Below are 25,115 nucleotides of genomic sequence, written 5' to 3'. Positions count from 1 at the left end.
ACTTATTTAGTCACTTTGTCAAAGAATGAAATAAGATTGCTTTGTCCTGATCTGTTTTTAACAAACCCATGCTGGCTTCTAGCTAGAACTTTATTTATTTCTAGATGTTGGCACCTCTGTTTTTTGATTATCTTTTCCAGTATCTTCCTAGGTTTTGATGTTAGGCTGATTGGTCTGTAATTTCCTGGGTCTGATTTTTCCCCCCTTTTTGGAGATGGGAAGCACATCAGCTCTTTTCCAATCCTCTGGTGGTTCCCCAGTGCTCCAAGATTTTTGAAAGATATGGTACAATGGTTCTGAGATAACATCTGCCAGCTCCTTCAAAACTCTGGGATGTAATCCTTCAGGTCCTGGTAGCTTATATTCCTCAGCATCAGACAGGTGTTCTCTCTCTTTTTTTATTTTTTGCTTATTTTAACTTTTATTTCTAGTCTGACTTTTACAGTTACGTTTTTGGTAGGTTGGGCTATAGTTTCTTTTTGTGTGAAGACCGAAGCAAAGAACGAGTTAAGCAGCTCTGCTTTCTCTCTGCTGCCTGAAACTTCCTTGCCGTCTTCTCTCTTTAGTGGACTTTTAGTTTGGTTGCTGTGTCAAACCAGACAGTTGGAGAAGCACAAAGGAGAGACTAGAAAATTCCTCTGTAGATCAGCAGCTCCTTGGACAGTCTGAGCTTGTTGACACAGGAAGAACATGTGATAAATAAATAAGATAGATAGATAGATAGATAGATAGATAGATAGATAGATAGATAGATAGATAGATAGGAGCACCAAGGACCCCTCCTTTCAACCTGGAGTTACAAAATTTCTCCTTTATTGACAGGATCTCCCTCCAGTTCAAGAACTCCCTCTTCACGAGAGAATGGACCACATGCTGAAGAAGTTGCCCTTCTTGCAGAAGAAGGACAGCAAGGAGACCCATCCACAAATCAGCAGTAATGACCCACGGCAGTGGAACAACCAAGAAGCCCACCCGTCCACTTCTTCGGCCACTCAAAGAACCACGCAGGTCTTACCCCTCCTTGTGAAGTCAGCTCCAGTGGACATCAGGAAGAAGATGCAGCCTCCAGCACTGGGGCTGCCCGATTTAGTGCGAAGGACAACTGCCAGGACCCCTCTGAGGGCTCCTCAGGGGGAGATCAAGGCTGGCCAGAAAGAGCCCCCTCCCTTGCCAAGGAGGCCCGAGAGGGAAAGGGCTCCAGGGAGAAAGCGCTCTCCAGATGCTGTCCTGCCTTCGTATCCAGGTATAGACGCTACAGGGCTGGGCTACCTATGGAACCAGCCTTGTCCTTTCACATCAGCCCATCCCACACAATCCATCCATCCATCAATCAATCCATCAATCAATCAATCAGAACAGAGCCAGAAGGGACCTTGGAGGTCTTCCAATCCAACCTCCTGCTCAAGCAGGAGATGCTATACAATCCCAGACAAATGGCTACCCAGTCTCTTCTTCAAAGGCTCCAGTGATGAAGCACCCACGATTTCTGGTGGGAAGCCATTCCATTGGTTGATTGTCCTCACTGTTTGGAAGTTTCTCCTTAATTCCAGGTTGCTTCTCTCCTTGAGTAGCTTCCACCCATTGTTTCTCTTCCTGCCTTCTGGTGCTCTGGAAAATAAGTTGACCCCCTCCTCTGTGTGGCAGCCCCTCAAACACTGGAAGACTGCTCTCATGTCACTAGTACACCCTTCCTTCCTTTTCCTAGACTACCCAAATCCAAACCCTGCAACCGTCCTTCATTAGGCAGGGACGTTATGGTGCAGACTCCATCAGTCAAAGAGTTTCGACTGGTGGGGTCTAGGAAGAGGGTCTTCTCTACCGCTGCCACTGTATTAGGGAACATCTTGCCCTCAGAGGTGAGGAAAGACCCCTCCCTCTTAGCCTTTTTCAAAGGCTAGATCTAAATTATAACATTACGACATCATGAAATTTCAAAGCAATAAAAAATTCCAATTCCATATATAAGATGGTTGTCTAAGGACATGAAGATCAGGGACTCGAGACGTATGACGCGTTTGACTCCTCCCTCAGGCTCAGCCTGGTGATCCACTATGCACACTTTTTCTCTCTCTGCTTTGAGAAGGCTTGTCCTGTCGAATTGCCCATCAATCTCTGTCTGTCTCTTCTTCTCAGAACTCTCGGACGAGTGCTTCAGAAATTTTTGGGAGAGCAGGAAGCCATTGAAAGGCAGACCCGTCAAAGAAATCTTGGATCTGATGGACGAGAGAGAAATATTAGAGACCATCTTGGACCATCTTCGTCCTTTCCAGGTAAGCAGCTGGGTTTGTGTCGCGGTGGGCCCTGAGGTCCATCGTGGAGAGGTTGCAGAAGCCAGGGCTGCCTCGGTGGAGATCATTTATCCCAAAAGGAGACAAATGTAGTTCTGGAGAATTTGCTGAACTATGGGGTCCTTGCTGGAAGGATCATGGAACGACCATGGAATGATCGCCTCAACCATTTCGGACTCCACCTCAACATCAAGACAACTGGGTACTTAGGGACTGTCACCACCCCTGGAACGCTTCAAATCAATGGAGAAAACCTAAAGAAGGTGGACATTTTTTGGTATCTGGGATCCCACCTCCAATGTCAATGGTGACATCAATGGTGAGGTGCGAGCGAAGGAGAATGCAGCCTAGATATGAGATCTCACCAGTGTGTTACTGGACAGACGAATGGCCACCCATCTTAAATCTAAGATCTACAAGACAACCATCCTCCCTGTTGCACTGTCTGGCACTGAATGCTGGGCAGCAGCAACAGGGACCGGAAGCTCTCTGCATGCCACGGAAATGTGAAATAGTCCTGAGTGTGAAAAACAAAGTCCCCTTTTTTCAGTTGTAAACTACCTGTTATAACTTCGAACAGTCAGTAAATAAATGTTCTGACCCAAACACGACAAACCCTCTGAAGTGAACTCAAAGATTCCTTTATGAGGAGAGCCAGCAGCCCTGACAAAAAGTTTCTCTCTCACCGCAGGCTAAGAAGTCCATCCGGCAGGGAGAAGAATAGTTGTCTGCCACATCTATACATCCCCACCCCCTGCCTTTTATCCCCAGAGCTAGGGTGGGCTTCGCTAGTAGCGGTGGCTCTTCTGTCCCAAGGTCCAGCCCATAGATTTCCACTGGCTCTCCTCTCCTCTGCCTTCTGCGCATCCACACGTCAGGCACTGGACTCAGCTGTTCCTCCTCCTCCTCATCAGTCACTTCCAGACCTGGGAACTGTTGACTCACCATCTGAGGGCTGACAGATGGCCTAGGCTCCTCCTCTGTCTCTCTCTCTCTCTCTCTGCCAGCCCCATTCCCTCTTCCCCCTCGGAGCTCTCAGGTTGCCCTGATGCTGGCCCTGACTCCCACGCCTCCTCCTCCTCCTCCTCCTCTGATTCGGCTGCTGGAGGGCCACAACAATAAATGGTGATAAATCAAGTTCTCACAATTTGTGGCAGAGATTTTCCAACCGTTCATCTCAAAAGCTGCCTCAGCTCCAGCTGATACAATCCGGATGATCCTTGTTAGATGCTTCGTGTCTGTCCCAGCTAGAAAAGTCAAATTAATTATAATATGCATCCGGACGCAGAAGGGAAACCAACCCTCCCCTTGGAAACACACAGAAAGCTGTTCCTTCCTCTGCTCCTTCACTTTCTCACAACTTCTTTTTTGTTGTTCTTGTTGTTGTTGGCAAAGCAGATTCCTTCAGACCACAAACTGCCCAGGAGGAAAACAAGCCCATTGCCGCCCATCGACCAGGAGCAAAGCACGTCCCAGGTCTTCTCTAAAGACAAGGTAAATATGCGGAGGTTTTACACTTTTAGGGCCGCAGTTGTCTTAGATGCAACGTCAGAAGAGGATTACTTGCCGTGGCCAACTCACCGTGGATGCCCACGAGCCACAGCAGACTCGCTGAGGGTTAATTCAACAATTCCGTTCTCTCCAATAATGTTAAAAATCATTTTAATGTTTGTCGTTTGTGTCTCATTTTGTCCTTCCTTTGGCATCCTTTCTTTGACGCTTCTGTTCCAGCGTTTCTTCGATATTAGACAGACAAATGAATAATAGAATTATAGACTTGGAAGGGGGCCTTGGAGGTCTTCTAGTCCAACCCCCTACTCAAGGAGGAAACCCTTTACCATTTCAGGCAAATGGTTGTCCAATCTCTTCTTAAAAGCCCCCAGTGATGCAGCAGCCACAACTTCTGGAGGCAAACTGTTCCACTGGTTAATTGTTCTCACTGTTTGGAAGTTTCTCCTTGGTTCTAGATTGGTTCTCTCCTTGACAAGTTTCCATCCATTGTTTCTTGTCTTGCCTTCAGGTGCTTTGGAGAATAGGCTGACCCCCACTCTTTGTGGCAGCCCCTGAGATATTGGAAGCCTGCTATTAGTGTAACTCTTGTTCCCTGGTGAGTTGGCCAAGGCAAGTAGGCCATGGTTAGTTGTCCCAATCCACCACGGAGAGCTAATGCATTTAAAAAGATGAAGCTGCATGATCTCCACAGAAACCATAAAGCATATCAGGACCCCCAAACAGAGAATCAGCAAGGGCACCCATAGGGATGGGGGAGGGGTTAAAGTAGCTTTTTAAGAAGAAGAAGAAAGTCAAAATGGCGATTATTGATTTATTAGATTTATATGCTGCCCATCTCCCCGATCATGTCACCCGGGACCACTTTCCTTGTGCTTGGCTACAGGGAGTCCATTTTTGATCATAATTTGTCCTATATTTCCTTTTCCTGGCCGATTGGTGGAGCTCCCTAAGACTCATGGACACTTTTTCCCACCTTCAGATTAACCTATACAAATATTATGGCGTTAAACTGCGAAATTCAAGACAGAAGGACCTAGTGATGGAACAGCTCAAAAGCCTTCTAAATTTTTCGTTCCAGGAAGAAACAGATCGAGAGGTGAGTGGGAGTGGGATGCCTGTGGGGGCTGAGACCTCCATCTTTGTGGGGTCCTTGGTGCTCTCTGAGCTTGGATGTTTTCTTGCAGACATTTCATTACCCAGCTAGGTAATTTCATCAGTGCTAGAAGGGCCTGGGGTTTGCAGAGAGGAGGAGGAGGAGGAACAGGAGGTGGAGAAGGGGAGGAGAAAGCGGAAGAGAAAGAGAAAGAAAATGTGCAAATGTCCTAATTTACAACATCGCTTTGCCTAGGGAATCTCGGAAACCATTCGAATGGTTGCCTTTTGCCACCTGCCTGAGATTCTGGAGGTCCTGAAAGAGGCTGGACATTTCAGGCAGCCCAAGGCACCTTTTGCGCTGGAAGCCACCAGTGAGGTAAGACCAGGGATGGGGTTGCAAGGTCTGAAGAGAAGTTCAGAAGGAGCCTGGGGGATTCTGGGAAGGAAAGTCCAACGTGCTTGGAAAGACTTATGCACCAGGCTGTCTGGTCTCCTCAGATTGGTCACTTTCCATCCATTGCTTCTTCTCTTGTCTTCTGGTGCTCTGGGAAATAGCTTGACCCCCTCGTCTTTGTACTGACAGGAGTCACAGACTCTCTCCGAGAGACGGATTCGGACCACACTAATCCTCTGCTACGGCCAGGCAGTACTGGGAGCGCAAGTGGAAGACATGGTGCCTCTCATGGACAACATTATTTCAGAAATACTCGACCAGTATTCCACCAGGAACAAGGTAGGCTGGTTTCCACCCTATATTTCTCTGAATGCTGAGTTTAATTACGAGAACAATTATAACCCGGAGTCCTTAGCTTGATTGCTTTCTTAAAGGCAATTCATGACCCAACTAGCATGTTGGGGGAGAGGAGGAGGAGGAGGAAGAGGATCCATGGTCATGCTGCATTTATTATACTCAAGGCAGCACATGTGCATTATACGCTTTCTTCCTTTCCACACAACAACAACTCTGTGATGTTGTGTGAGGCAACTCACTCAGCCAGCCCTCATGCCTAAGGTGGGACTAGAACTCACAGTCTCCTGGTGATTGGCCAAAGTCTCTCAGCTGCCTTTCATCCTAAGGCAGGACTAGAACTCACAATCTTCTGGTGATTGGCCCAAAGTTACCAATCCAGCTTTCATACCTAAGGCAGGACTAGAACCCAGAATGCCCAGTGATGTTTTGATTGTGAACCCCCAGAGTTCAACCAAAGACAATCGGCTACCTAAAGGTTTAAATAAATAAATACATCCTCTTCCTTTTGTCTTTTCTTTCTTTTTTTTTGAATAAGGTTTTTTTATATTTGTGTAGTTTATACATATCATTATGTGAATGGTGTGGTATCTGAGTATCATATAATTCAATACAAATATATTCATAATTATTACATTCCATTTTCCTTATTCCATATCATGAATACATTGCTTTACCACCCTTCCATTCTAAACTTTTAACATTTTCCCCCTTCACATTATTATATTCAAAGACATGATCATCTGTTTTATTATTCATATATCCAGTATAAGGTCCTTAATGCTTTGAATCATTGACTCCGTTCTGTTTAAGTCTCCACAATCATCAGTTCAGAAACCAAGCCTCCAAGTCAAATTTTAATGTCTCATCAATGTTCAATCAAATCAGTTAGTTGCTTCAGGGATCCTCCACTCCTCAAGTCATTTTTATATATCCAATATATATATATTTATATCTCACCCAGACAACACATCATTCACCGTTTCTCTTTTCCTGCACAAACTGATGGTTTCTGGATGTTCCCCGGCTTCATGGCAGCCATTTTTTAATGCCGCTACTCCTAGTCTTCAGATGAGAGGTTTTTCCGAGTCAGGGAGGGGAGATGCGGCTCCCCTCAACCTGCAAGGTGGTCCCCCTTTGCTTCACCACCCCTACAGGGTGGCTATGGCTTCGAATGAAGCCCCCGACAGAGAGAGCTAGGAACGGGGCTGTGGAGCTCACTTCCGAAGGTGCCGGAATTTCAACCGGAGGCCCTTCCTTTGGTTTTTCTGACCCCACCCTATTCCCACGTGTGTTTCCCAGGACGAAGGGCTGAAGACAGCGTTCATGAGGTCCATCATCATGATCACCAAAGCTGTTGCCTACAGCAGGAGGCAAGACATCCATTTGCCCCATAAACAGGAATTGGTCATAAACATCATTGTAAGTGGGGAGAGGGAAGGGAGGCAGGTGCTCCTGGGCTTATTTATTTTTGAAAGTGAATTTGAATCGAATTGAATACCAATCAATTGAGCCCAAAATATTTTTGTTGCTAAGTGGGACATTTGTTAAGTGAATTCTGCCCATTGTACGACCTGTCTTGCCACTGTTGTTAGCTGAATCATTTTCCTTAAATTATTTGCATGGTAGTTAAGTGAATCTGGCTTCCCAATTTTATATAGGTTGTAAAGAGCAATTACCCATCCCTGACTTAAATTGTGGTCACAGGACACTGGTTGCCAAGTGACCAAAATATGGTCCCTGAGGAAGGGACGCCTCTTGGAACTTTGCATCTGGGTCATAAGTAGTCCTGGAGAGATCCCTCAAAACTTTAAATGGTGGCTAAGCGACCGGTTGTAAGTTGGGGACTTCCTGTGTCAACCAGAAAAAGCATAGGGCTGGGAAGAGGGGCAGCTGGATGGTGGCCATATCTCAGGAGCTTTCTTAGATGTGTTTCTTTCTCCATTCAGGAAGTCATTGAAGATCAGCCCGCGAGACCCTTGTCCGTCGTAAATCTCCATCAAGCAATCGTCACCATCACCTGCATAAGGTACCTACCTGCTCCGCCCTCATCTTCCCACCAGCTCGGTAGGAACTTGGAGTTGGATCCAGTGATGGGATTTCAATGCCAAGTCCCCATGCTCTAGAGCAGGCGTGTCAAACTCAATTTCATTGAGGGCCGCATCAGAGCTGTGGTTGACCTCGGGGTGGGTGCATGGGGGTCGCCAAATGAGTGGGTGTGGCCGACGGGGTGGGTGTGGCCAGCTTGATGTCACTCCCCAAACTGCTGGCATGTTTCCTCTTCGCATTGGGTAGACCGGTCAGAAGCCACGCTGGCCCGATCTTTCCTCTTTGCACTGGGTAGACCAGGATGGCCCCCACGGACCAGATCCGACCACATCGCAGGCCGCATCCATCCCAGGGCCTTGAGTTTGATGCCCCTGCTGTAGAGCATGCATTGAGTTAGCAGGTCAGCCCCAGAATTTGGAAGGGTGAAGAATTTGCACGCTGCCAATCTGGGCAGTTGAGAAATATGGGAAACTAGGTGAGCATGCTTCTTTAGATGTGAGGGGTCCTTGGTTTTCTCTTAGCGTGGTGGTTTTCTTGCAAACATTTCATGACCCAACAAGGTAACATCATCAGGGCTAGAAGGAAGTGGGGTTTGCTCTCACTTTAAATTCAAATCCATGGCTTGTCTTCTCAGGATTGGTGGGAGTGTTTCTCGTGGTCTGGTCTAGTAGATTAGAGAGAAGAGAGATGAGAGATGAAAGAGAGAGAGAGAGAGAGAAAGAGAAAGAGAAAGAGAAAGAGAAAGAGAAAGAGAAAAAGAGATTATATCACAATATAAAAAAGATGTTGAGACTCTAGAAAGAGTTTAGAGAAGAGCAACCAAGATAATTAGGGGATTGGAGGCCCAAACAGACGATGAACAGTTGCAGGAACTGGGCATGGCTAGTCTAGTGAAGAGAAGGACCAGGGAAGGCATGATAGCAGAGTTCTGATATTTGAGGGGCTCTCACAGAGAGGAGGGGGTCAACCTCCTCTCCAAAGTACCTGAGAGCAAGATGAGAAGCGATGTATGGAAGCTTATCAAAGAGAGATCCAGGAGAAATTTCCTGACACTGAGAACAATCAATCGGTGGAACGGTTTGCCTCCAGAAGTTGGGGGTGCTCCATCACTCGAGGTTTTCAAGAAAAGAGTGGACAACCATATGACTGGGATGGTTGAAGGACCATCAAGCAAGGGTTGGAGTAGAAGACCTCCGAGGTCCCTTTTAGCCCAATGAGTCTATGATCTTCTCAACCTCCTCCTCTTTTCTTGCCTTTCATCAGCCGTATGAAACCCGCCTTGAACTCCGAGATGAGATCAAAAGTGGTGAGCAAAAGCATCCAGAAGGTGTTTTCCTTGCCGGCTTTCAAGATGACCACCCTGAAAGCGAACAGCCCAGGGCAATCAACTCAAACTCAGGTGAGCAGTCCAGATGGAGTAAAGCCATCTGAGATCCACCTGGAAACAAGGATCTGGTAAACATGATTCAAGATCTCCTCAAAAACTCTAGATCCATCCATCGATCCCAATGGCACCTTGGCCTGTCCCTTCATCTTTGGTCCTGAAAGTATGCGTCCACTTCTCATTATACGTTACTGGAGCATAGGACTATTCTTAAGTCCTAAGCATCTCCATATGGTTTTCCTCGCCATCTTTTCTCTCTTCCTCCACTTCTCTTTTGTGTTCTGGTTGAAGTGTCTTCTCAAGACCAATTCCCATCTCCCGCCTTTGCCCCCGAACAAAAGAAGGGCCACGGTGGGGCAGAACAACCATGTTCTGCATTCACTAGCTGTGATTCCTAGGTAGTCTCAGAATTCAGACGCTTAACAACTGGTTCAGATTTACAACAGTCGCACCAGTCAAGGGGGAAGCCCGATTCACTTAAGAACCATGTGGCTAACTTAACAACAACAGTCAGTGGCAAGAAAGGTCATAAAACGAGGGAAAAATTCACTTCACTAATGTCTCGCTTAGCAATGGAAATTTGGGTGCAATTGTGGTCATAATTTGAGGACTGCCTGTATTTGAATATCCCAAAACTGTTAAGGAAGACATTCAACCTTTTAGTCGGTCTGTTCTGAATGATAACAGGAAGGAAGTCCTTTTGTTCCTCGTGTTCAGCCGAGAAAGCATTTCCTCCAACTCTGGAAGAAAAATCAGCCCTGCAAGGTGGGCCACTCCATTTACTGCAGACTTGTGGACTTCAACTCCCAGAAGTCCATGGCTGGCTCAGGATTGTTGGGAGTTGCAGTCCACCAGTCGTACTAAAAGGGCCATAAGTTCCCCACCCCTGGATTTCTTCCTCTTTTAGGCGCTGTTCTTCCTTTACACCACTTCTTCCTTCGGACATTCTTGTTCTTCTTTTAGGACTTTTATCACCAGACGGCAAATGCCTGCAACACCATGCTCACCGGCTTGCTGTCCGAGGCTCCCAATCTGGATTCCCTGCAGGAGATCTTGACGGTAAAGAGTGATTCTTTCTTGGGGTTGGTCGCACGGTCAGCCAGATGGTTAGGCTGGATTTGGCAATTCTGTCACGGATTCTGGACGGAAGGCTGGAGCCGGTCAGGATCGAACTGCTGAAGTGCTGGCAGTAGGCAGAATTATCCTGCAATACTGCATTCTAACCACTGTGCCACCACAACTATAAATGAACTGTTGTAAGACTAGCTGTATTCCAGAAATCTTCAACTCCTACTCTAGTTTTGAGCCGAGAATAGACTTAAATTGATCACCGTCTCAAATTTGTTTAGTTCCTTAAATTTTCTCCCCAGTCCTGGCAAATTCTGCGGCTCTTCCAAGTGTGAATCACAAATTCTTCCTTTCCTCCTCCTCCTTTGTTTTTCCTGGCAGCACACGAATCCCTGGATTGAAACTCCCAAGAGTCACGAGAGAGAGAGGGCCATCAAGAGCACCAGGCACCTCCTGAAGTTCGTTTCTGAAAATGTCAATTTCGACGTAAGTCACCGTTTGGGATGAGAGTGAGAAGTGAGAAATAAAGGGAAAAAAAGAAGAAAGTCCTTTTGGAAAAAGCATCTTTGGGATGTGACCAGGAGGATATAAGGAGTCCCGCTTGAGCAAGGGGTTGGAGGAGAAAACCTCCACAGTCCCTTCCAGCAACTGAGGTTCTGGGATTCTCAGGTTCTATGATTCTGACATTCTAAAATTCTATAATTCTAAGGTTCTATGATTCAAAATTCTATGATTCAAAGATTCTATGATGTGAAGACTCAAAGGTTATGATTCTAAGATTCTGTGATGCTATGATTCTATGACTCTATGATTTGAAGACTCAAAGATTTGAAGATTCAAATATTCTATTATTCAAAGATTCTATGATTCTATGATTATGATTCTATGATTCAAAGATTTGATGATTCAAAGATTCATTGATTCAAAGATTCTGTGATTATGATTTGAAAATTCTAGGATTCTAAGATTCAAATATTCAATAATTCTATGATTCTAAAATTCTAAGATTCTCTGTCTCTAAGATTCTGTGATTCTAGGATTCTAAAATGGACGATTCTAGGATTCTATGGTGCTATGGTTCATATTCTCCGATTTCAGCTGGCTGAAACCTTCATGAGCCCCCCTTCTCATCTCTCCCCTCCTTTCTGCTTCCTTTCATTAGACCACAGCTGACTTTTCTTTGCTGGGACAGCTGGTGGCTTTGCTGGGCCTGCACATTAACGACACCAGCGAAGAAGTTGGCCAGATGTCCGCAGAGGCCGCCTACCACCTCCACCACCTCATCATGAGCAAACTGGGTGAGAAAGTTGGACTCCAAGGGCTGCCAGGAGCCCCAGGGATGCGCCCTGCCCAGGAGAGCCCTTGGTGTCACAGCCTGCTGGTCATTGGGCTGGGCAGAGATGCCTGGAATTGGCAGCTAATATTGGCACCTCTCAGGGCCAGGGGTCATTTGAAGGCTGAGTTTCTCACGTGAAGTGTTTCAGCTAGGGAGAGAAGGAGGGAGGGAGAGGAAGAGAGAGGGAGGGAGCGAGGGAGCGAGGGAGGGAGGGAAGAGGAGGAGGAGGAGGAGGAGGAGGAGGAGGACTGGAGTCCTTGGTGCTCTCTGAGCTTTGTTGTTTTCTTGTGAACATTTCATGACCCAACTAGCTAACGTCATCAGTACTAGAAGGGAAAGAGCTTTTCACTGAGAGTTTTGCCCTCTCAGGGCTGATGGTCATCATCACTGATGATCTTCCCTAGTTGGGCAATGAAGCGTCTGCAAGAAAACCACCGAGCCCAGAGAGCACCAGGGACCCCTCAGGTCAGCCCTGAGCTGCAGATCTTCTCTTCTGTTGGAACGACTAAAGTGGCCATCAGACGAAGGATCTTCAGAAGCTCCGAATGCCAAAATCTGACCTTCTCTTCTTTTCCTCCCTCCACAGCCAAAGAAATGGACAAGAAGGCCAAGAACAAGAAGGGGAACATCGTCAATTGGCTGAGGGAAGACTTCTTCCTTTCGGGCCCAACCATATTTTATAATAACGTCTCCAAAATGGCTAAGGTACGTTTTAGTTTAGTTTACCTGATGGGTGACACGGAATAAGGCCTGCCTCTCTACGTGGGGTGCTGTCCCCAAATCTGGGTCAAAGTCTCTGGCTTGTCGAGAGAAGGAGGGAGTCAAAACCCTGATGCATCTCTTCATGGTCTCCTTTTCTTCTCTCCGATAGGCCTTTGGCGAGCATCTGAGCCCGTCACAAATAAACGACCTGATCTTAAAAGCCCTGGAGGCTCTGACAGACCCAGACAAGAACATTTCACACTCTGCAGGACTCCTGCTCAATTCGTTCTTGGAGGAATGCGGGATGGAGATGGAGGAGGTAAGAAAATGGCAGGGTTTGGAGCAAAAGGGATAGAGGAGATTTTGGAGAAAAGAAAGATGAGAATGGGTGAGACCTTGTTGGCTTGGTGACAACACTTTGGCTGGATTGAAGAAGGCTAGGGCTGGATGGGAGACCACCAGGTGATCTTAGGGCTGTTGAGAAAGTTGGTCAAGCCTTCCAGAAGAAGGTAAGGGCAAAACAAATAGCCCTATTGTTTTCATGAGAAATAACAGTTGGAGAGCCAGTTTGGCAGTGGTTAAGGCACCAGGCTAGAAGGCAGGAGAAGGTCAAGTCCTGTCTTAGCCATGAAAGCCACACGGGTGACTTTGGGCCAGTCTCTCTCTCCCTCTCTCTCTCTCTCCCTCCCTCTCTCTCTCTCTCTCTCTCTCTCTCTCTCTCTCTCTCAGCCCAACTCACCTCACAGGGGGGTGATTGTGGGGGAAAGAGGAGGGAGAAAGTAGAAGCTGGATATCTTCTCCGTTTCAAATTATTGGTGAAAGTAATAAAGGTGGGGTTAAATAAACAAATCAATCAATCAATCAAAAAGTTGCCTTCAGGCATCAAATCTGGACTTGACCGGGGATAATGGAGGTGGTAGTCCAAGAGACCAGAAGGCAGCAGCTCAGAAAAAGCACAGAAGTGGGGAATTAGCGGCTACCCAACATTTGAACTATGGACCGCAGGGTTTCTTGCTAGTGGCTGGGGTGGTCCTGAGTTCGAGATCAGTCTTTTTGGATGTTCCTCATCTGTTCCTGGATCCATTCCAGTTGACATTAAAAAACAAAGGCCAAGCAGGGTTTGGACGACCTCTTGAGGCTCTTAAGCATCCTCAGGGTCATGGGAAATTCAGGGGCTTAGCAAACGTGTTCCATACTATGACAGTTGCAGACGGTCTCATCCCTCGGATCTCTCTTTTGCCGTAGCTGCCCATGATCCTCAAGGAGATCTACATGCGTCTTCCGAAGATCTCAGATGCTGCCACCAAAGAACAAACTCTCAAGGCAGTGTGTCACCTGGCGTCCAAACGGGTGAACAGAGTCGTGGATATTCTCCTCGAGTGTTCCGTGGCCTGCGATGGGTAAGAAGAACCTCAAGGAGATGTGCCTCCTGCTTTCTTTTATGCCACAGAGATTCTCAACCATTTGCGATGGGGCGAATACCTATAGCTCGGGTAGAGGATGAGGGTGGAGGTTGGTTCTCTGAGCTTCTGGGTGGGTTTCCGAACGTTTCGTTACCAGGCCAGGTAACATCTTCAGCGGAGTTTAGGGAACACCAGTGTTGATGTTCTTCTGCTTGTAAGGGCTTTGTGTGGTCAGTAGGTCTTATGATGGAGAAGTCACGTCAGGTGAGGGTCATGTCAGGTGAGGGTCTGGTCATTGGTCAGTTGTGGATCACGTCAGGTGAGGGTCTTGTGATGGGGAGGACACATCAGATGAGGGTTGTATGAGGTGAGGGTCTTCTGATGGGTCAGGTGTGGGTCACAGATGAAGGACTTGGGGTGGGTCTTGGGGTGCTGATTGGGGGGGAGGTTGCATTGGGTTGGTTGAGGGCCAGTGCAGTCGCTGGTTGGCTGTGCAGTCGATCTGAATTCTGAGAACTTCCTAGGCTAGTTGTCTCCACCATCCAGGTCATGGTTGTCCCAAAGGTGCTTTTCCAAAAGGCAGCTGGACCTCCTTGGTTTTTCAACTTTCTTGGTTGCCACACTGTAGAAACAATGCAGAGACTCAGAAAGAGTGCAGAGAAGAGCAACGAAGATGATTAGTGAACCGGAGCCTAAAACCTATGAAGAAGAGTTGCAGGAATTGGGTCTCTCTAGTTCAATGAAAGGAAGGATTGAGGGGGGACAGGATAGCAGCGTTCTGACATCTGAGGGGCTGCCACAAAGAGGAGGGGGTCAACCTATTTTCCAAACCACCTGAGGGCAGGACAAGAAGCCAAGGATGGACACGAATCAAAGGCAGAAGCAACCTACTATATGCAGAACTTTCTTAACAGTGCAAACAATTAACCATTGTTAAGAGCCTTGGTAGTACAGGGGTTTAAGGCACCCTGTTATTAAGCTTATTAATACCAGCTGCCTGCAATTACTGCAGGGTTCGAATCTCGCCAAGGCTCAAGGTTGACTCAGCCTTCCATCCTTTCTAAGGTAGATGAAATGAGGACCCAGTTTGTGGGGGCAATAAGCTGTATAAATATACAAAAGGATGAAGGCTATTGCTGAGCACATTGTAAGCCGTCCTGAGTCTTCGGAGAAGGGCGGCATATAAATCGAATTAAAAAAAAAAAAAAACCCAGTGGAACAACTTGCCTCCAGAAGTTGTGGGTGCACCATCACTGGAGGTTTCCAAGAAGAGATTGGGCAGCCATTTGTCTGAAATGGGATAAGATTTCCTGCCTGAGAAGCAGTTTGGAGTACAAGACCTCCAAGGCAGGGGTGAAATCCTACCAGTTTGGTCTGGTTCGCCCGAACCGATAGTAATAATTGCTACTGTTTGCCCGAACCAGTAGTAAAAAAAAAAACACTTTAAAAAGTATGACAGTCAGCTGTGCTGCGCGATGGGTGGAACTTTTTTTTACTTTTTTAAAGCATTTTTTTACTACATATTCGCCCAATCTGTAGTAAAAAAATGCTTTAAAAAGTAAAAAAAAAGTTCCAAGATCAGCTGTGTGACAATCAGCTGTGCTGGGCAATGTCAGAACCTTTTTTTAATTTCTAATTTCAGCATTTTTTTACTACCAGTCAGCTGTGAGAAAATCAGCTGTGCCTGATTGTCTGTGAGGTTCCTGTTTGTTGCAGGGGCCATTTTGTGTAAAGTCCAGCTGCTTCTGCATTGTGTGTGAGTCAGTTGTGTAGCTTTTGTGTTACTTTTGTGTAAAGTGTGATAGTTTGCTTTTGAGCTCTCAGTGACTCAGTGAGGTTCCTGTTTGTTGCAGAGGCCATTTTGTGTGAAGTCCAGCTGCTTTTACATTGTGTGTGAATCGCTTGTGCAGCCACGCCCACCCGGTCACATAACCACCAAGCCACGCCCACCCGGTCACATAACCACCAAGAAACGCCCAGAGAACCAGTTGAGAAAATTTTTGAATTTCACCACTGCTCCAAGGTCCCTTCTAGCTGGGTCATTCTGTGAAAAGCACCTTTGGGTTAATTCTGCAGACACACTGCTCCTAGAAACGTCCCCTCCCTTGACCAGTTCTGGGTTCCCTGGGGACTTCCGGTGGCGCAGAGGCCCTCCTTTGAATGGCTACTAGACAAACGGTTGCAAGTCGAGAACTACCTGTAGATATATTTTTTTCCATGCATTAAAGCAGTTCATTTGGCCATCGGTTCTCTAATCCTTTCTTCCGTTGTGGGGGTTAATCTCTCTGGACTGGCCGTCTCTTCGAGAATGGGGAAAGAATCTGATTTTTCCCCCAATCTATTTTTCCACCTGCACAGAAGTGCCAAGGAGTTATGGAGGGCACTGGCTGCAGACCCCTATGCTAACATGAAGATCATGAAGCCCCTCCTTAAAAGGCTTCAGAACGAAGACCCCAGCACCGAAGCTTTTGGGAGGAGAAATAGCAAATCCATCATGCCCATTGCGGTAAGCCCTCAACCGGCGGCTCTCCTTTCCTTAGATCTACAGGTGGGCCACGCCTGAGGGAAGGGGGAAGGGGCTGAGCAGAAGAGTCGCCCTCGAGGGTCTCCTCATCAGGAGCAGGCATGCCCTGGCTGGAGGGAGGCAGAGGGCAAACTGGTGGGGACTGAAATTGGAGCAAAATTTGACGTAAGCCCCCACAAAATGCCCCATTGAATGTAGAGGCATCTGTGGGCTTCCTCACCCGAACAACTTTGATATCCATCCACCCATCCACCCACCCACCCATCCATCCATCCATCCAGCTCTATCATCTATCCACCCATCCATCCATCAATCCATCCATCCAACCATTCATCCATCCACCCATTCACCCATCCACCCATCCGTCCACCCATCCATCCACCCATCCATCCATCCATCCATCCATCCATCCATCCACCCATCCATCCATCCATCCACCCACCCACCCACCCACCCACCCATCCATCCATCCATCCATCCATCCATCCATCCATCCATCCACCCACCCATCCATCCATCCATCCATCCATCCATCCATCCATCCATCCATCCACCCATCCAGCTCTATCATCTATCCACCCATCCATCAATCCATCCATCAGTTCATCTATTCATTAATCCATTCATTCATGTATCCATTCATTGATTTATTCATTTATTCATACATTCCTTCATGTATTCATTCCTTTACTCATCCAATCATTCATAATTCAATTGATTCCTTTATTCATTTCTTGAGTTATTTCTTACAGAAATAACTAAAAAAGAGTTTGATTTAAGAAAATACATGATAGGAACCAACAAAGGCGAACACAACCGACTACTTTGTGTCATATCTTATTTTAAATATTTTTAATCTGTATTTTTATTATGTGTTATATTGTTTTATTACATTGTTGCCCAGTGTCAGATTGCTCAGATGGCCGGTGTAGAAATTTAATTAATGAAGACCAATAGAAGAGAATATTTGTAATCCAGGTTTGAACTGTGGGGTCCTTGGTGCCCTCTGAGCTTGGTGGTTTTCTTGCAGGCGTCTCATGACCCAACTAGGTAACATCATCAAGGCTGGAATGGAGTGGGGCTTGGGGAGTGGAGGGGAAGAAGAGGAAGAGGGGAGGAGGAGGACTGTGAGGTCCTTGGTGCTCTATGAGCTTCGCTGTTTCCTTGCAGACATTTCATTACCCAACCAAGTAATATCAGGAGGAGGAGGAGGAGGAGGAGGAGGAGGAGGAGGAGGAGGAGGAGGAGGAGGAGGAGGAGGAGGAGGAGGAGGAGGAGAACTGTGGGGTCCTTGGTGCTTACTGAGCTTGGTGGTTTTCTTGCAGATGTTTCACGACCCAACCAGGCTAACCCTACCTCTAAGCCTAACTCTTCGAGCACTGATGATGTTACCTAGTTGGGTCATGAAACATCTGCAACAAAAAAAAACACGCTCAGACAGCACCAAGGACCCCTCCAATCAGCTAATAGGTGGAGAGTCAAGAGCCCACTTAGGAATGAAGACAAACAGAGAAACGTGAGGTTACCGATCTCTTTGTCCCCAGTTCTGTCTCACTTGTGCTACTCGTTTTGTCTTACCCTTTTGCTCTGTATCTACACCCCACTGGCCTCCCAAAGTCTGGAGTGGGGGTAGAATGGGAGTTTCAGAAGTCCCACTTCTAGCAAAATTTTGTTCCGTGTCTCAGACATGGACATTCCTGGTTCAGGTTTCATGGACATGAGGATTTTTTTCTTTCTCTGGGCACAATGAAAATGTATCTGCCGAACAAAACTCCACACTGGCGACAAGAAGGGCATCCAGCCAGTAAACCCTCAGCTCCATTCAGTTGCCCAGACTCCACCCCGCAGGGGATTATGGGGTCATTAGAAGAAGAAGAAGAAGAAGAAGAAGAAGAAGAAGAAGAAGAAGAAGAAGAAGAAGAAGAAGAAGAAGAAGAAGAAGAAGAAGAAGAAGAAGAAGATGAATCTAAGTAACCTATGAGCCCGAGCTGACTCTCCTCTCCTCCTGTTTCTAGGCCACCAATGCGCTCGCCTTCCTCCTCTCGCTTCCTGAGGCAGCCACCATTGTCCAGAATAAGTTCTCCAGCCTGCTCCTGGCACTCGTGACGCAGATCTATTTCCTGCTGGGAGCAGGCAAGAGCGGGTCAGAGGAGACCAACCACCTGGGGTAAGGAATCTCCTAGGCCCAATCTGGATCCTTTCTCCATTTCTGCAAAGCTCAGGAGATGCCTACAGGTTTCCCCCAGGTCGACTTACGACCACAACTGGGCCCCAAATTTCTGTTGCTGAGTGAAACAGTCGTTAAGTGAACTTTGTCCCATGTTGCAACCTTTCTTGCCAGAGTGGTTAAGTGAATCATTGCACTGGTCAAGTCCCATGGTCATTAAGTGAATCTGGCTTCCCCGTTGACTTTGCTTGTCAGGAGGTCCCAAAAGGGGATCGCGTGACTCTGTGACACTGCGACCGTCATAAATATGGGTCAGTTGCCGAGAGTCTGACTTCTGATCCCATGACCATAGGGATACTGTAACGATCGTAAGTGCAGGGGGATCAGCGGAATGATTGGCACCAACTCTTCTTCCTTTGTTTCATTTAGCAACGCAGTCGAAGCCGTCAAACACCTCATCTTGTGCACCGGCTATCAGGAGGAGTTCAAGGACTTAGACATGGTTCGATGTTGGGCGATGCTGATGAGTCCTGATAGTGTGTTTGAAGGCATTTTCCACCTGGTCCGGTAAGAAATTAAAAGTCAAAAGAGCTTGGCTACGAGGGGCAGTGGGTGAGAGAGGGAGGGGAGGCAGAGGGAAAGGGAGAGGGAGAGGGAGAGAGATAGGGGGAAGGGGAGAGAGAGGGAAGGGGAGAGAGAGGGAAGGGGAGAGAGAGGGGAGAGAGGAGAGGGAGAGAAAGAGGGAGAGAAAGAGACACAGAAGGCAAAAGTGAGAGAGAGGAAAGATTAGAGGGGAGGAGAGGGAGGGGAGGGGAGAGGGAGAAAGAGAGAGGGAGGGTGAAAGAGAGAGGGAGGGGAGAGGGAGAGAGGGAGGGTGAGAAATTCTCTAAATGGAATAATTCATTGAGTAATCCATTTATCGATCATTCAGATCATGATTTCTCTAGCTTGGAGATTTTCTTCTCCCTCACCAGCAGATCTTGTCTGATCTCTCCATATTTATTCTCTTAGGAACTTGTTCAACTACTCCAAACATGAGCTGAAGGTCATGTTCCGACAGGCCAACATCCACCTGCGCCACCCTGATTTACGACATAAAACCATTGGGATGGTATTCTTTTCGGAGGTGAGGAGACCTTGAGGTGCACCCCAACCTTCTGGAGCCCCAGGAAAGCTGCCCAGGGTTATTTTTTGTATTCTTGCAACTATCCTTTACATGACCTATCAGACGGTCACAAAAGGGATGACGTAAGCTCGAAACACTGCGACCGTCATAAACATTTATTTATTTATTTATTTATTTATTTATTTATTTATTATTGCGATTTATATGCCGCCATTCTCCCGAGGGACTCAGGGCGGCTTACAAAAACCATATCTACTACAAATCATAATAAATTAAAATCAAGAACCCAATTAAAGCAATTTAAAATTATAACAATGAACATCCATAACGGATCAGTTAAGTTGACGAAAGAGCCACGTCTTCAACTCAAATATGGACCGGCAAGTACCCAAATTTTGATCACGTGACCATGATGATGCTACCATCGTCATAATTCTGAAAAATGGACGTATCCCTTTTGTCAGTGCCGTTGTGACTTTCAGCGGTCACTAACCGAGGACTGTGTTTATTTTCTTTTTCTCTCCCCGTAATGGCTGCAAGTGGCATCTTTAGTAGAGGCTCTCAGGGAAGTTCCCTTCCTTTGCTTGGCTAATGCTCCGTATCTCCACTCTTCTTCCTCAGCTGCTGTACCATCCGGAAATTTCCCAATTCTTTATCATCCAAGACATCCTCCAGGTGCTGATGGAATGGATGAGCCAGCCATATCCGCTGATACAGATCTTCAGTGTTAGAGGACTGGGGAACCTCATCCAACACCCGTTTGAGGTAAGAGACGGGGGGCAGGAAGGGAGTGGCTTCCAAGGTAGTAGCAGGTGTGACCTCACTCTCTGGGAAGTCTACAAGGCTGGGAAGGATAGAAGAAGGAGAAGAAGAAGGCAACCAGCAGAAATAGGATAGCTAGAGTGATGTCTCTTCTACAAAGATGGCTGCACCCCTGGAAGATCTGAAGGAGCAAGTAGAGGCCAGATCCTCTTGGAGGACACCTGAAAGCAGAACAAGAAGCAACGGATGGAAACTAATCAAGGAGAGAAGCAACCTAGAACTTAGGATAAATTTCCTGACACCGAGAACAATTAACCAGTGAAAGGACTTGACTCCAGAAGTTATGGGTGCTCCATCACTGGAGCTTTTAAAGAAGAGACCAGACAGCTATTTGTCCAGCAGAGTCTAGGGTCTCTAGGGGTTGGACTAGAAGACCTCCAAGTTCCTTTTCAACCCTCTTCTTCTATGCTCTGTGGGCTTCTCTTGTGTTTGTCATGATCGCTGCGAGACTCAGAGAACTCCAGTGACCGTGTTTAATTGCTCGTTTCTTTCCCTGCTTCCTCCAGAAGAACATCTTGGAGCCACTGTTGATGCCAGTGCTAAACTGCGCTTGTCACGAAAAGAAGACCGTGGCGAAGGAAGCTATAAGGACCCTGCGTTTCCTCCTCAGACACCTCGAGATAGAAACCCATGCATGGAAGGCAGTCAACCTCATTCCGCTCCTTCCAAAATATTTTCATGATGTAAGTCAACCAAATCATGACAAATTGGTTTTTCCCCTCTCTCTCCCTCCCTCCCTATCTCTCTCTCCCCCTCCTTCCTCCCTTCCTCCCTCCCTCTCTCTTTCTCTCTCTTCCTCCCTCCTTCCCTCCCTCCCTCCCACCCTCCCTTTTCCCCCCTCTCTCTCTTTCCCTCTCCCTCCCTCCTTCTTCCCTCCTTTCCTCCCTCCCTCCCACCCCCCTTTTCCCTCTCTCTCTCCCTCTCTTTCTCCCCCTCCTCCCTCTCTCCCTCCCTCTCTCTCTCTTTCTCTCTCTCTCCTTCTCCCTCCATCCCTCTCCCCCCTCTCTGTTCTCTCTCTCTCTTTCTCTCTCTCTCTCTCTCTCCCTCCCTCCTTCCCTCCCTCCCTCCCTCCCTTTCCATCTCCCTCTCCCTCTCTCTCCCTCTCTCTCTTTCTCCCATAAGGATGGCCTGGGTACCATCTGCAGAATCCTAATTTTACCGAAAATGCTTAGAAAGTTCAGCAACAACTGTGTTGTGCTGATCTGAAACAGGGGAAAGCGTGCAGATGATCCTGGAGCCCTTCTAGAGAGCTGGAGAAGTGCCAGAGGAGGTGGAAGAGAAGGAAGGTTGCCCCTCTCTTCAGCTGCACCAAACCAGGTGTCCACCTAGAAAATCTACAACACCACACAGCCTATCTAGCAAAATGCCCTAGATTGGTCATCTAGATTGGTGTTGCTTGATCTCAGACACTTTAAGATGTGTGGGCTTCAACTCTGCTGGCCTGAGAACTCCAGAAGGAGCTGCTAAGATTGAACAACTCTGGTCTAGATCAGGATTTCTCAACCTTGGCACCTTTAAGAGGGGAGGACTTCAACTCCCAGAACTCTCCAGCCAGCATACTGGAGTTGGGGTCCCCATCTTTGGGGCAACCATGACCTGGATGATTGATCATCTCCATGGACATTGAACTGGGAATAGGTGTGCTCTGAACTTGTGTGTTCTCCTTCAAGAAGCTTCTGAATGGCTATTCTGCTATTGGAGGGACTAACCTGTCTCTCTTCCTTCGTAGGACGACATCGAACTGAGGAATACCTCCATCACCATTTTTGGCATGCTCCTGAAAGGACTGAAGGAGATACAGAATAGTAATATGGCTGAAAACATCCTGAACAGCTTTGTTCCCCTACTCATACAGCTGTCAAATGATCGGACGAAAGAGGTGAGTTGAAGGGCTGCGTAACCTGAGCTCCTGCTCTGATCATGCTACCTTCTCAGTGAGACCACCCCGTACCCCCATCTTCACTCAGAGCAACGTGGTTGTACCACGTGGACACTCTGGAGAATGCAAAGAGATTCTAGACAATCCTGAAGTTGTGGGGTCCTTGGTGCTCCCTGAACTTGGTTGTTTCCTTGAAGACCTTTCAGGACCCAAGTAGGTGAAAGCATCTCCCCCTTTCCTCCCTCGGCCAGGTCTCCAGGAAGACCCTCGACTCCTGCGTGTCCTTTATGAACTGGGGGGGCTTTCCCAGCAACTTGTTTGACTATGAAATGTATACCAGCCTTCATAGCATGTACTCCAACATCTGCTACGTGGTTGTAAGTAGGAGCCAAGCTGGCCAGTTTTCTTCCAGATTAGAGTATACTAACCGTTTATTTCTTTATTTTGCCCTGCCTTTCTTATTTTTATAAATAGTTCAAGACGGTGGGCATCCCTAATACTTCTTCTTTTCTTCACAACAGCCCTGTGAGGTGGGTTGCCCTGAGAGAGAGGGACTGCACCAAAGTCACCCAGCTGGCCATCCTGACTAAGGAGGAACTAGAACTCCCAAAGTCACCCAGCTGGCTTTCATGCCTAAGGCAGGACCAAAACTCACCATTCCCTGGTCATTGGCCCAAAGTCACCCAGTCCGCTTGCTTGCCCAAGGGGGGACTAGAACTCACCGTCTCCTGGTAATTAGCCAAAATCACCCATCCAGCTTTCATGCCAAAGGCGGGACTAGAACTCTCAAAGTCACCCAGCTCACTATCATGATGAAGGCGGGACTAGAACTCACCGGCTCCTGGTTTGTTGCCTGATGCCTTAACCACTAGACTCATCTGACTAGAGGGATTCTTCTTGGGTTTTTGCTCTCTCGGGAACAGCAGAGGTTCCCTGCAACCATGAGGACTAGAAACCTTGCTGGTTTGTGGGTTTGAGGATTAGAAATGGCAGTTTGTGGGAAAAGGAAATTAGGACGTAGAAGGGGGCAAAATATAAATGCATTTATAAATTCAGAAGCCATTTCCTTAGCATTTTTCTTTCCCTTTTCTTTTTCTATTTTCTGTTTTTCACTATCTGCTATTTTTCTTTATTTTCCTTTATGCTTTTAATTTGGATAAAGCTGTCTCTAATAACATAAATATCAATTAGTATAGTAAAGTATAGCATAGTATAATAATGTCATAGTAAGTTGTTGAGGACACGAGGACCAAAAACCTAACCAAGAAAGCAGCCCCTTGGTAAAAAATAAAGAAAGAAAAAAAAAGGAAGCTCTCTAGTTGAGTGGCTTGTTTGTTGCCTTGTGTTCCCCAGATGAATAAATGCAAGCAAAACCTTCCTGCAATGTTGGATCAGATGCTGGGATTCCTGAGGAGCCGGAACTCTTCCCATCGCGAGGCAGCTGCCCTCTTAATTGGTAACCACCAATGCCAACTCTGGAAGGAGGGCAGGAAAACCCAAGACAGGCGGGCGGCCTTATCACCAAAAGAATCTATCCAGAATTAAGCCATGTTGCTTAATCAGACTGGAAGCTGCTCTTATACCGTGTGGCTTCTCCGGAACTGCTACGATTGCGCAACAGTTTTTCAGGCAGTTCCTGCCCTCTTTCTTAAGGGTATGGCTGCCGTTGTTAAGTTAGTCACATGGTTGTTAAATGAATCTGGCTTCCTCCCGGATTTTGCTCATCCGAAGATCGCAAAAAGTGATCTTTGACTTCCAAGACACTGTAAGCGTCATAAGTACGAGTCGGTTTGCCAAGCATCCGGATTTTGATCTTGGGGATGTGGCAACGCTTGTAAGTGTGAGAATCAGTCGTAAGTCACTTTTTTCAGTGCCATTGTAACTTGGAATGGTCACTCAATGAACTGTTATAAGTCGAGGACTACCTGGCCTGTATCCCTCTCTCCTGTATAGGTAACCCCACAGCAGTGGTTTTTTCTCTGGAAATATTTCCAGCTGGCCTCCCATTCTAGTTTTAACTGGATTCAAGGCTGCTTAGGTTGTTTTCCAAGATGATGGTTGTTTGCACAGTCCTAGAACATAAAACAAATACAGTTGGAAGGGACCCTAGAGGTCTTCTAGTCCAACCCCCTGCTAAAGCAGGAGACCCTCTTCCATTTCAGAGCAGTGGCTGTCCAATCTCTTCTTTAAAGCCTCCAGTGAGGCCTGGAGACAAAAACATAGGAAGAACGGCTACCCCTCGTCCTTCTTTTTATCAGACAGACCCAATCCCTGGAACCATCCCGTAAAGTCCCAAAGCGACTCTTCCAGGTGGAAACCAATGAATTGCGTGTTTTTTTCCTGAATCAGTCGATTTAGCCATCTCTGTTAACCCCACCAACGTTTTCTTTTTACGTGCCCAGGCTGCTGCGCGCAATACATGCAACCGGATGTGGTGACTTCAAAACAAATCGAAGAAGTTTTCCTCGGTGAGTTTCAAAGTTCCCTCACTTGAAACAAGGAGTTTTTCTCCAGAAGCTCTTTCGCTGATCAGGGTTGGTTCTCACGGTTGATCCCGGAAATCCTTTGTTTTCTGGATTTGTTTCAGGTCTCCGGGATCTGCAAGGCGATTCCGAAGCCTCAGTGGCTCAGGCTGCAGCTGACTCAATGGAAGAAATCTTTCGGCAGTGTGGCCATCTGATCGAGCCGGGTCTTGTTAGTAGTCAACTCCTCTCCAAAGTCATCAGGAGGATCTCCGAGACCAAGCAATAATAGTTTAATAGTTTAATAGTTTTCTTTATTGTTATTGCACCTCATAGAATGAAATTAAGTGCCATCCTCACTGTACTGTATATTATACTTTTTAAAATCCCCATAAAAATAAAACAAAAACACACTTCCTTCACACTGTATGCAATTGAACTGAAAACCCCTGATATTGCATTAATATTGCACTCTACAGTAGAATTGTATTGTTGGAAGAAATCTCCTCCTGGGTTCAGCTCCAAGTGGGGAAAAAGACACTGGAGACAT

General features: G+C 46.9%; 1 protein-coding gene across 1 annotated transcript; it reads left to right on the top strand.

Annotated features, from left to right (window-relative positions):
- Positions 1–828: 828 nt before the first annotated feature.
- On the top strand, positions 829–24,854 carry LOC139311557 (maestro heat-like repeat family member 5). Its single transcript, XM_070936017.1, has 26 exons — positions 829–1,243; positions 2,134–2,270; positions 3,687–3,782; positions 4,780–4,896; positions 5,149–5,271; positions 5,479–5,628; positions 6,946–7,065; positions 7,593–7,672; positions 8,956–9,091; positions 10,040–10,135; positions 10,526–10,630; positions 11,307–11,442; positions 12,067–12,185; positions 12,352–12,501; positions 13,428–13,582; positions 15,944–16,091; positions 18,125–18,276; positions 18,706–18,843; positions 19,288–19,402; positions 20,024–20,167; positions 20,731–20,907; positions 21,954–22,103; positions 22,355–22,480; positions 23,457–23,559; positions 24,506–24,571; positions 24,691–24,854. Exons 1-26 carry the CDS (start codon positions 862–864, stop codon positions 24,852–24,854), a joined length of 3,585 nt encoding a protein of 1,194 aa, XP_070792118.1. The 5' UTR covers positions 829–861.
- Positions 24,855–25,115: the final 261 nt, after the last annotated feature.

This window comes from Pituophis catenifer, unplaced genomic scaffold, assembly GCF_029215685.1.
Source record: "Pituophis catenifer annectens isolate HBS135680 unplaced genomic scaffold, rPitCat1.0.hap2 SCAF_2, whole genome shotgun sequence".
NCBI lineage: Eukaryota > Metazoa > Chordata > Lepidosauria > Squamata > Colubridae > Pituophis > Pituophis catenifer.
This window is presented reverse-complemented; position numbering and strand designations above follow the sequence as displayed.

Excerpts from the sequence above, each read along its gene's own strand:
- LOC139311557 (XM_070936017.1), top strand. The coding sequence starts at position 862 with ATGGACCACATGCTGAAGAAGTTGCCCTTCTTGCAGAAGAAGGACAGC. Across the intron at positions 3,783-4,779 it reads AGGTCTTCTCTAAAGACAAG|ATTAACCTATACAAATATTA; the intron begins GTAAATATGCGG and ends TCCCACCTTCAG. Across the intron at positions 12,186-12,351 it reads ACGTCTCCAAAATGGCTAAG|GCCTTTGGCGAGCATCTGAG; the intron begins GTACGTTTTAGT and ends TCTCTCCGATAG.